The sequence below is a fragment of the Streptopelia decaocto genome, assembly GCF_964273445.1.
Source record: "Streptopelia decaocto genome assembly, chromosome: 7".
NCBI classification, from domain to species: Eukaryota; Metazoa; Chordata; class Aves; order Columbiformes; family Columbidae; genus Streptopelia; species Streptopelia decaocto.
Genome location: NC_138661.1, coordinates 57,435,714 through 57,448,379, shown reverse-complemented (window position 1 = coordinate 57,448,379; position 12,666 = coordinate 57,435,714). Strand labels below are relative to the sequence as shown.

General features: G+C 38.3%; 1 protein-coding gene across 2 annotated transcripts in view; it reads right to left on the bottom strand.

Annotated features, from left to right (window-relative positions):
• Nucleotides 1-7,615: 7,615 nt before the first annotated feature.
• ZNF143 (zinc finger protein 143) overlaps nt 7,616-12,666 on the bottom strand; it is a 38,557-nt gene continuing 33,506 nt past the window's right edge. For both annotated transcript variants that reach the window (XM_082057570.1, XM_082057571.1), the window contains exons 14-16: nt 11,327-11,488; nt 10,347-10,493; nt 7,616-8,492 (exon numbers count right to left, since the gene is read on the bottom strand). In XM_082057570.1, coding sequence (XP_081913696.1) covers nt 8,409-8,492; nt 10,347-10,493; nt 11,327-11,488 — 393 coding nt within the window. In that variant the 3' untranslated portion in view covers nt 7,616-8,408. The remainder of the gene's footprint in view (nt 8,493-10,346; nt 10,494-11,326; nt 11,489-12,666) is intronic.

The following is a 12,666-nucleotide window of genomic DNA, read 5'->3' as shown; positions in this document are numbered from 1 at the left end:
ACAGATGCCACAACTTTGCCTCTTGGCTTCATTTTCTGTCTAGTACCACCTTGATGAAATTTAACCCACCAATTCTCTCTCCTGTACCGAATCACCTTAAAATGAACCCCTTCGGTGACAAAGGTCCTGAAAAATCATTTTTTGCAGCCACAGGAGCCTCAGACAGCCCCCAGGCAGCCAGGTGTGTGTCCCTGTTGTTCTCCTCTCCGCTTCCCCAGGCTCTCTGGGCAGGAACAGCAGCCCCAGAGCTGGGGGTCCCAGGGATGCAGGGACCTGCACGCAGTCTGTCAGCCTCGTCCCCACAGCCCACGCCTCCTGCCTGCAGGACAAACACCTCAGCTGATGCAAGTGGGACACCACATGGTCTGACTGTGAGTCTGAAAGCTTCAGAGAGAACAAACCAGAACGCCCAAGGCCCAGTCAATAGAAGTTTGTACTTAACCATGTTTCCATTGTTGGCCGATCTCCTGTGGCTTGGCCGCTGGTCCCTGATGTCCATGGCCAGAAGCCTCAGCAGCTCCTTTGGACACAGCTGCAGCTCCCACAGCCGGGGCGAGGAGGTTCCCGCTGCCGAAGGGTGGGCTGTGGTCAACAGAACACCTGTATCTCCAACAGGTAATTTATTTTTAGGCAGATTTTCTGTTGAGGCCCAAACCAAAACTACTAGGATGCTTTTTTCTCCCCTTTTCACACTCGTGCTGTTCACACAACTGCCACTCTCCAAGTCCACGTGCTTTTGGGATATAAGAAACATCACGGGCATGCTAGTGTCCCATACTCCACTTCTGCTAGCAATTCCTCCTTTTATAACCTCTTCTGACTGAAAATACCTGTTTCTCTGCAGAGAGCTGCCCCTGCCACCAGCATTGCATGAACATAAGCACATTTTAAATTATTTTGGCTAATATAACTCTGTACTCACACACAGCCCCTGTGCCTGCACAGTGAAATGGTTTTGCTTGGAGCTCCATTCCCTCGAGATGAATGGGTCACTACCCATTTCTTTTGTAAGGCCTACATAGAAACATTTCCACTTAAATATGACATCCCTACATATTTCCCACAGCTTCAATGCCCTGAAAGCTTAAGGTGATTTTTGTTTTCAGGACAAGCAGTGGCAAGCTATAAGAACACAATTTTTGAGATTATGGAAACCTCCTGAAAACTAGTTTCAGAAAACCGAAGGTAGCCAACATAACCTATGAAAATGGGGTTCCTTTGCTGCAGTTTGACAAGATGATTTTAACCCAGGCTGAGTGCGGCAACTCTGCTATCCTGTCCACCATGACAACCACTAGAACAAGCACGAGGAGGCCTATCCACAGCCTAACTAAAAAGCACCGCGTAGCCAGTTCCCATAGTTGGAGAGCACGTTAGCAATGGACATCATCACAGGAGGAAGAGAGGTGAGCACGGAAGAGCTCTGGAGGCTTCCACTGAACCATACTTTACGAGCCAAATTCATGCCAAATTCTCTGAAGTACTTTTGAGTCTCTGTAGATCTTGCAAACTAAAGCCCTGATCCTCCAAATAGATGTAACAGCACATAACCTGACGTCCAGGCAGTGCCTGACATTCCTACAAATTCAAGTGGTTTAAGGGTTTTCAGGATATATTTGCAAAATTGGCTTCTGGTTTTAATACTTGCTTTTAAATTAAAAAAATAAGTATATCAGTCTGGTGCACTGAAGATTTTGCTGTCAGAAACACTTATCTGGAGCAGCACACAGTCACTGACAAACTGCTGTTTTTAACTAGGGGTTTTTAAGCTCAAGGGAAACCGTTGTTCCCTCCATCGTGGGTAGCAGGGGAACCCAAATAATGATGAATGGAAAAGAAATGGAACAATGGCCAACTTGTCTAGCTGTCAGAGACTGCCACAGAAGTGGGTACACTGCCGTCTTGTCAGGATTTCCTGCCCTTACAAGATCCTCTGTAGTCCCCCCAAAACCACTTTGATCAAATTGGAAGAATTCTGCCAAAAAAATAGATTAAGCTCATTCTACATTAGTCAGCATAGTCGTGAAACTATTAATCTTACTATGAGAAGGACAAATGGAGTGAAAAAGCAGAAGAGGAAGATCAAGTTGCTTATACAAAAAACAAACAGTCTCCTGTGCCCAGGCTGTTGCTGGAGAAATGAGAGCAGGGATGCATCTGTGCTATTCCCAGCTTTTCTCTTGGGTTCCAGCAGGTACCAAGGGGCCAGCCTGCGTGTCACCGGTGGCAGCAGTGGCATTCCAGTGTTCATGTGAGACTTGGCCTGTACAGTGCTAGCAGGTCTCAGTGGTAGTGTGCCAACTGGGAGGTGATGTCTCTGGGCCACTGACAAGCTTAAAGGTAAGCAGTTTAAAGATTATTTTATCTGGGCTTGTGCTGCTAACAGCTGCTGTTAGCCAGCAACCTCTTTTTCTTCACTGCAAGGTCCAGAGTTGAATGGGTTCTCCATCAAAGGTGGCCTTGTGTCCAAAGACATGCCTGTAGTTGATGCTGCCAGTCCTTGTACTGTTTTTAGCCTCTAGTCTGCATGCAGATAGAACATTTCTCAGGGATGTTTTCACTCAGGAAGTGTAAAGAATAAGAGCAAAAGAATAAGGTAGACAACAGAATGAGGAATTTGACAGCAAATAGGATGACTCCCAAAGTAAAGAGCAGCTTCTGGACCCAAAATCTGGGAATTTAAGGGAAGATCTGAAGATACTCAGAAAAGAAGTTATAATGTACAAAGTACATTACAAAAAGCACAGGTTTTGCAAAGCAGCCTCGTACAATTCAGTATTTCTCTGTGGCTACGAGAGCACACACTGTTAACAGTTCTTAGTGGCTCCCTTTTTGCCTGTATATTTGTCTCTTAAAGCTTGAAATCTCCACTTACAAAGAAAATAGCAAAAATGTCTGTTCTTAAGAGTTGTATTCAGATTAGAAATTTCCTCCAAAACATCCTAAAAGTTGAAGAGACAGAATGACTGCCATGGCTGAAAACAGGTACAATTAGAATGCCCCATTCCAGTGCTGAAGTGAAGTTTAAATTATCAAAATAGAACAGAAGTCAGGATGTTGTACATGCATTTAAAAAACGCAAAATGCCTAATGCACAGAAACTAAATTGTCACTACTAATTTACCAGTATCACTAACCTTCTTTCTTTTTCTCCTTCAGGAACATGGAAAGCCATACAAGAGGTACTTAGCCTTTTTTCCAATTTACTACTATTCATTTTAATAATCTGTTATGCATATCATTTGAGACAGTTTGGAAGCGGTTTGTAGAGTTGCAGATAAGAAGATAAAAGCCTACTAAGAGTTTCAAGAAGCTCAGCCACCGTCTTACCACTAACGTTATCCTCAGGAACCTACATACAAATATCTGTCCTTTATTGTCTTGAATATATGTTTAAAAACAAAAAGCAGCTAATCCTGCCTGTCCCACAAACCATTCTTGTACTTTCCAGTTTTTTCAGTCATTACAACGTGTATTCAAATCTGCAATAGCTCTACACCAAAGCGCAAAGATGTAGCATTGGAACATTGTTGTTTCTCCAGGAGCTTTCTGCAGCCATGTGTTAATTTCTGTTATGCCAGCAGACCCACCAGATGTTAGGAAGTCTGCCTCTTGGCCTTCCCTTGCTAAGATACCTGCTCAGAAGCCTTTCAGCCAAATACTACAGAATCAAGCAGTGACATTATGAAGAGTCTAAAACTCCCCAGAAAAATAAGTAAAATGCAGCAGCCAGTCAACCTGAAGGCTGCTGAGGGATTTGAACAAAGGGTAAAATGCTGGGGGTTTTGACAGTAACAAAGGACACTTATCTGTTAGAGCAAAAATTCTGCACAACCACTTGTGCCCTGAAAGTGTAAATGTTTTGCCATTTCGTCAAGTAAAATGCTTCAGATAATCTAAACAGAACAAAAATAATCCAAATAAAATCTCTTACTGCTTCAGAACCTGAGTTCAATGGGATCTAAGGGGAGTCACATTTCCATTAGAGATAAATATACAGACCCTGTAGGACAAAATGCTTGCTTGTTGTTATGAGCTTGTATGTTTATTGGGATAATTAAAGTCTCCTTTGAACACAACCCTCAGTTGAAAAAGTCCGGTATCACATTCCTGATAGGGTTAGGTGTCAGCCACTTACTGCTAATGGTGATGGTCTAATTACATTTTCCTTTGGCCAGGTGAACTTCACTAGCAGAATGAAAAACAGCATCAAAGGATTGTCAAACTGCTGGCAACACCTAGACTACATTTTAAAATACACATAAGACAACAAGGAAAAATGCTTGTTTCTATGTATTATTTGGAGTATAACTTACTATTTATCACACAAGAACTGAAAGTGACTCTTGATTTTTTGATCTTTTGTCACAGGGGTCCAAGCTTTGGAAGGTTTTTATCAATGGAGCAAAAAATACTTTTGGGTGATCTGGTGTTCAAATATTTACAGCTTTCACAAAAAAAAAAAAATAGGAGTACTTTACTATCAACAACTAGCAGGAGTTTGAATTTATGCATCTGCAAAGACAAGGCATGTGTTAATTTCTATCTTTATCAAGACAAAAATTATGCAGGCTGAATAAATATATTCCAAACAACTATAAAGTAATAGCTGAACAGGACACAAGCTACCCTTTCCAGTCTCTTAATGCCCTACTGCTTAAGAAAATCAGTTTGCTTCCAACCCAACTATTAGTGAAATTTCATCTGTGCTATATTTGAAAATTATACATTAGATTTTACAGAATATTTGTTTTAATTCAATGACAAACTAAGAGTGACTGGAATAGTTTTGTTGCAGGGCATTTCTGCATCTTGGTTAAGTAGAAGCTATGGCCATCCTAAGGTCTGCCATCTGAGTAACATCAACAGTTGTGGTGCTGGAGCTGCCAGATTAAGAAACATTCTTGATCACATCCTTACTCAATACCACCTTTTCCTGGTGGCTTAATACCACTTAAATAGCTCCCTCACTCTGCACGCTCAAAAGTACACAGCATTTTTCCATATTTTAGTACAGCATGATCATCACAGAAACCAGAGCATTCAGTCAAACAAATTACTCCTGGTAGTATCTGAGGGGTTACAAGGGTTAGGAACTAGTGTAAAGTATAGGAAGAACTGCCTTCCAAGCTCAGACATTCTGTTTATCTGAACTATCAGCTCTGTCCTCCTCTTGTGTGCTAAGCAGACAGCACATGCCTTTTCTCCCACACTGTGCCTGAGTATCTCTGGTATCGGTCAGCTGATCGGTTGCTGACATTAATTATCCCATCAGGGATTATGGCTGTTTACAATTTTGTTGTCAGGCTCCAGGATTTACTCTTATAAAAACACACTCTTCCAGTGTCAGCCTATTCATGTGTGCTTTGGCATTAGCTCTTTAGGGAAAAACCGGTCCTATTGTTATGCGAAGTGTGTCTGGCACAATAGGTCATCAGCCTGGAGCACCGAAAATAATCGCCTCTCTTTTCACTATTAGAAGAGGCACTGAACTACAGTAAAGAAAAGCCTGAAGAAGTGAAACACTCTAGAAACGTTTAGAAAGAAAAGAGTCGACTGCAAAGTCTAGAGAGGTTTGGGGTTTATTCCTTTAAGGGAGGAGTTGGTGTAGGTCTGGAATTCAACTCTGAAAGAAAAATTGTGACCAGGAATGCTGAAAATGTGGGAGCCAATTTGTAAGAAGCAGCGATATACTGACTTGCTTTACTTTATAGGATTCCTCTTTGAGAAATTATTTCCTTCTAGTGTGCCAAAGCATTCCCTTTGAGATAGAACTTTCAAAAAGAAGAGTAAAATCTATGGAAAGGATAAAGATTTCTACTGCCAAGCACCCAGTACTTTTCGTCGTATTATTTTCTCCTCCTCCTGAAATCCCTTTCCCCAGTATTCTTGTCTAACCTGATTTTGTCCTGTCTAATCTCCACTCTCCCGACAACAACACACAGCGTCAACTTACCAACACGGCTCCTTCCACTCTGGTCTGAAGGGAAGCAGGGCGGAAAAATCACACAGGTCTCTCCACTCTGAAAACAAGTCTGTTATGAATACAGGCCTCACCGCTAAGACGCATATCATCACCTCAGCTTCTCTTTAAACACTAAGCAGTCTTAAATCAATCTGCCTTATTTATTCAGTAAGTTTGTTCTCCTTTATAGGGGTAGCTAGCAAAACATGGAAGCACAACCTTTGACTTGGGAGTTTTGCAACAAAACCTGGTAAGATACCAGTAGGAGAAAGAATTTTAAAACTCCTGCAGCTTCTCTGCAGCTAGTTCTGAATGGCTTGCAGCAAACCAACCAGTATGAAAGTGGAAAGAATACTCACATTGTACAGTGGTCAGAAAATGTCCTGGGAAATGAGAAGTGAGAACTGAGGTTATTTCTTTGCTAAGTCAAAGCCACCATTCCAGTCATCGTATCCAGAAACTATTAGCAATGAAATTAAGAAAAAAACCCTTGAACATTCATGTCAAATGATACATCTTTAATTTCTAAAAGGTGATTAAGTACTAAGAAACTGATCTAGTTGACAGGCAATTAATCCTCCTTGCATAGTACATTATCTCCATGGGATATCAAGAATTACAACACTTCAGAAAAACTGGCACCTAAGTGAGCAAGCAGCCTCAATCCTGTACAGAAGTTACAGACAACCTCAGTGTTTGCAAGTTATACTTTGTCATGGATCCAGAGAATAGTTTTTGCTTTGTCCACATCTATCCTACCGTACTAAATTCTTTTACTGCACTTCTCATTTGGTCATCTGTATGAAAAACATAAAAGTCTGCAACCCACACTGATATAGTAATTCACAGTAAATTAGCTTTATTCTATTCAAACGTGGCCTTTTTTTGAGGTCAAATACCTCAAGGTACTTACTTATGGACTTGATTTTTTATGCAAAATGTGTACCTCTCAATGCTTATAAAATTATTTTTTGATTAACATTTCATCCAGAAGATGTTTAATCCTTTCCTTGAGAAGGTAAAAGCTGAGCCTTCTGTTTCAGAAGTGCTCTTGACACTCATCTAAAATAAGCACTGAATCTTACTTGAAGCCAAAAAATTTTAACTTGCTTAACAAGCTTACTAACAAGACAATAGTAAAGACACTTTTTCATATAAAAACAATTAAAGTTACGTTTTACTGTATGCGTTAGGCATCCCTACAACAGATATTTTTTCCTTCACAGAATGATAGGTGGAGAGGAGCACTGTACTTACATCATCATTAATTAATCCCTTTTTTCTAGTAACTTGTGTCCTGATTTTCAAAAGCACTGATTATCAGCATTTCCTAGGGACTGAATGGTAGCAGCAGGCACTCAGAACTGTTGAAAATAGACTATTAGTACTTGTACTTATGCCGCAAATGCACCATTTGAAAATATTCCTCTTGAAAACAGGTAGTTTACTTTTTAGTTAAAATCAGTTGACTAATTACTATTTTAATCAGTCTTATAGTGTTTTGGAATGTTTAAAATAATTTTTAACACTAATTACTTAATACACTATAGTGGATTATTATTAAAATTAATATGTCAGAAATTTAAGTGTATGATAAATAAACTTTGGGAAAATTTATACAAGGCCGTAAATAAATAATTTGAACTTCAGTCTCATTAAAAAGTAAAACAGTATGTCACACAACAATAGCATCCTATCTAGACAATACAATCTTGCTATATTTTATTGCATAATAATTTGAGAGCAACATCTTAAGTAAAATATGTAAAGAAACAAAATCATTAGATTTACTTCCTTTAATAGTGAACAACCAAATTTTCTCCTTTGTACATAATCCAATTTAAAGATAATATAATTAGCACTTCCAGCATTAACAGTCTGTATTTACAATGAATGAGATGGGGTGGGTAATCTAAAGAGTATTCAAATCTGTATGAAACAAATCAAAACCCAAAGATTTACAGTAGGCTCAAAATTCAAGACTTTTCCATTTACGGAATGCAATTTAAAAGGGTCTGTCATCTTTATTACTTGTAAGGGTTCTTGAAAAGATGATTTTTAAGAGTATTTTAAACATTTGAAATCTTCAGTAATGCCTTCATTATTTGTACAGGACATTAAAAAATAATTCCAATACTTCTATTTAATTTTTTGCTTGCTTGTAGACCAGTCTGAAATCTGATGAAAGGATAACAAGGAAATTTACTATATAATCCTAATTCCATATTCCTGAATATACAAGGGTTGGAAGTAGATGATGTCAGTCTATTCCAAGGGTTATGTACACAAAACTTACAAAATGTTCTTCGCTCTTGCATAAAATGTGTACGCGGTATCCATGAGCGGGGAACTTCAAAGTTTTTACAGGTTGCTGCTGGCATGGACCTTTGTTGATTTAAATAAAATACCTTTCACGCTATTGTTCTAGTTGCAGTTTTAGAAGTTAATCATCAATCCCTGGTGTTTCACCCTGTTGTATTCTGGAGGCTATTCTAATGGCTTCTTCCAGAGACTGTTGTTCTCCAAGCTGAAACAAATGCATTTAAACATAAATAAAGCAAAAAAGTTACATATGGATATAAATGTGTAAAAAAAATTAAAGATGAAACCAAAGATCTAGATATGGATCACTACTTTAGCACGATAAGTGTGTTAACACCTCTAGTGGGTAATATATCCCAGCAGCTATCTAATCAGCACGACAATTCAGAAAGCTTGAGAGCAGATTAAACTGAGTTTCTATGTATCTACTTAATAAATTTTCTTCAAAGAACTGCTGCAGGGTAAACACATTTCATGATGATATTTCAACTTGGCAGACACAACAAACTAAGATAAGGCTTTCAAAAGCATGGTGGCTGTTGAATTACATTTTATTAATATTTTAACCTCTAGAAGTGAAATTTGTGATTGCATTTTCTGCATTTTTCTTTTTGAAGCTATTTCCAAGCACACATATTAACTTATACTGCTTAATACTGATTTGTTTAGAAACTCTTTTGAGCATCTCCTCCTTGCATGTTCTTTTATATTGGTATTTGTCAGAGCTAAGGGCCATCGTGCAAACCATATTCAAGACAGTTGCATACACTCAACTTCCTTTGAAATTCATAGGGTGTATCACATCCATGAAAATTATCCTCCTGTTTCAGCATGTATGGTTCCTGTGATTTTCCAGGTTCTCTAGAACAAAATGTGTCCGTAGTGATACTCAGGCAATAGTAGGATCAATCCCATAAAGTGCTGAATCCCAGTTCCACAGTAAATTTGAATACAAAAGTAGCTTCATTACATTCCCATGGGACTTCCTTATTCATGCTCATAGTTAAGCACAGAATCAAGAGGACTATGAAGCAGACCAAAAGTATTAGGCACTCTGCAGGATTGACACCACTATACAAGCCAAAATTTAAACTAGTTCAACTGCTTTTATTTTACTTGGAGTTTAAAATTTGCTTCTGTCATTGGAGTGGCAGTTTCCCCAAGATCCTTCAGTCATTTGACCCTTGCCTGCAATGTCATTTTAAAAGATGAATTTTTAAAGTACTAAATTTTCCAGATTTAGAATTTCCAAAAGCTTCTGTTAACCTACCATCATATCATATGTAACAAAAATAAAATGTACATATAGTTAATTTAATGTTTGAGTAAGGTAGCACACTGGCCATTGTTTGTGCTAGAAGTTTCATTCAACCTTCCAGTCAAGCCAGGCTTCCCTCTGAATAAACTATTCACAAAAATACTTGTCTAGGTTTTGGTTCCAGTTACTTTCTAGGTAAAAGCTTAATTTGTGCTTGGTTTCCACCTTCTTTTAAATCAGCCCAATTTAAATTAAACTCTTTCATACCTAGAAATTACTCTTTCATTACAGTGTATGGACAACATGAGGAACTATTTACAGAGACTGCTGCTTGTACTGTGCTGGTCTGATGCATTAACAGGTTACTATCTCCAGAGACTGCCAATTATGAATCTTTCTACATAACTCTTTATACTTTTGCGCTATTAGCATTTCAAGGTTCAAATAACAAATTCAGTAATTTTATCTATATAAATTCACAGCAATTTACCCTTGAGAGTTTGACTTTATATATATCAGCACTATAGGTAATGCTGAAGGATGAACTCCATGATCAATTCAGTTGACCTGAATTTTGGCCCTCCTCTAACCTCCTCCTTTTGGAAGTTGTACAAGTAGATCTGGAAAATCAGGTGCTTATGATTCCTCTTTCTAACCCTATATATTATTTAAAATATGAGATCATATGGTTATGCACTATTTTTTCAGAGGAGCCAAGCTTATTCGAATAATTTTGTTACATAACTAGGAGTTTCTAGCTCCAGAAAAAACACCCCAAAACACATTTAATCACCATCTTACCTGTACTGCAATTTGTGTTCCATTGGATGTAGCCAACAATGTAACAGGTCTAGTTTCTGTAGTCACTAAATGGTGCCCATGTTGCTGATGTCCCATTTCTGAGGAGGCACTGTGAAATGCTGCCAAGTCCTGAGCCACAATAGCAACCTTCAAGCCCAAAGGAAGAGAATCAGCCTGATGACAGATCTGTTACCGTGACTGATCTCATACAATGGTTATCTTCAAACTTAAAGTCAAATTCAAACTGTGATTATTCATGAGCATAATTTCATTGTTGAAAAGATACATTTTTTAGGAAACGTTGCCATCACTGTGTTCTCAAAGTTATCTTTTCGCTCGCAAACCAAAAAAACCTTCAGAACCGCACAGAAGTTCACTAAATGTGCCTAAAGGCCTGTGATTATTTATATATATACAGTGTAGTGATTAATAAGTATCTTCAATTTCATATGTGCATTTTTAGAACAGTGGAATGCATTCTAAGTTAAAGGTTAAAAATTATATCACTATATTTGTCCTAAAAATGTTAGCTATTGCATTTGTATATTAAAGACAAAACGGCATCTACTTACACAAATGTTTTCTATCTGCCAAATAAATTACAGTCTCATAATATTAAGTGATAAAGTTACAGCTCATACTGGATTCTATTCTTAGCTCTGCCACTCATTTACTTTGTGGCTTTGGGGAAAGTGCTTAGCATTTCTAGGTCTTATTTTACATACTCCCAAAAGAAATACCTCATTGGTACCTCAGAATTTTTTCTTGTTGGCCAACTGTTTTTAAACCATTCTGCCATATGTTGGTGCACAGCACTGGAGCAGAACACATCATACTCTTATGAGGGGAATGCTATGGCCATGTGTTGAAAACTGCTTTACTTACATAAATCTATGCAAACAACAGAACTGTGATGACTTAGGTGCCTATTTTATATCATCTTATAAAGGAACATTACACATGTAGGCAGGATATCTTACCTGCTGTCCTTCAGTGCCTTCTGCAGTAACCATCGCTACGGAATGTGTTCCTGCAGAAGAGATGACGGCGTCGTGGGCAGGGACTGTGATGGTGGTGCCATCTTGTGTTACCATAGTGATAGTATTGCCAATGGCCTGCATATCTGCCTGGGATATGTTGACCTGAAACACAAAATAATTCCTGAAGTAACAAAAGGAGGCTTGATTATTGCTCAAGTCATACCTGAGTCTTAGCTTTTAGCAACATGTGTTTTTCAGTAAGGTTTGAAAAAAAACCAACCCTATGATATGCATCTGAAGTGTAACAGCATTTATCAAACAAATTCCTGCTAATCGGTTCAGCACAAACACTCGTGCTAGTTCAGTTTCTTCGTTGCAACAAAATGTATATTGATGTGTTTCAAAAAGGTAACTTGATCACAATAGTGGGGAAAAATATTTTAAGCCATGATCACAAGTAACATACTGGCCATAAGATCTAGCAGCCATTATTGCACTTCCTGAGCAGCACGCTCATGCGTTCCCTGAGAATCACCGCCACGCTTCGGCCAAGTCCCTGTCTTGGACAAAGAGCCTTCATTGCATTCATCTTACTGATTAGGACCTAATATTCCGTGACCTTTCAGACACACTTATCTGTTTACAGAAATAAAATTATGGTGCCCAGTAACAGGAGTCTACAACTCCATGTTAATCATATCATATCCCAAATAACTGCATGATAGATTATCTATGCACGTGTCTTACACAATGGGCAATGTGATTTAAGGTAGTACCACCTGACATACTTTTATCTTAATGGAAATGCTAGAGAGGTCTATGAGGGCTTAGAATTTAAACCACAAATAAACAATTCATTAAAAATTAATCATATAAATTACTGATGTCTCCAATATAAATGCATTAGGGTATCAGATACGTGATTTGATGTCTGATTTACAAGGTAATAAAATGTCTCAGAATTAAAGTTAAGCTGAAGGGTAATTTCAATAAATGGGATAATTCCATGTCAAGGCTTCTGCAGGTCTTCATTTCAGAGGGTAAAAAAGCCAGTGACTTAGTATTGCTGCAAAGTTCAGGGCTGCCAATCTAACAGCCCCCTTTAATATTTCATGTCCAATTTGAATTTAGAAGGTATCTTTCATATGTTACTGGCATTTCAGCTGCCTTTCCAGCTGAGACAAACTTTTCCCCATATACCTTTGATATATTGCCTTAGCTAAACAAAGAGAGTTGTGTTGAAATCCCCTCCAAATGACATTTCATGTGAAAGCTTTAAAAAATATATCAGTGGGAATTTTCAAGTGGAGGTAATATCAAAGCATTCCTTATCCTCATTT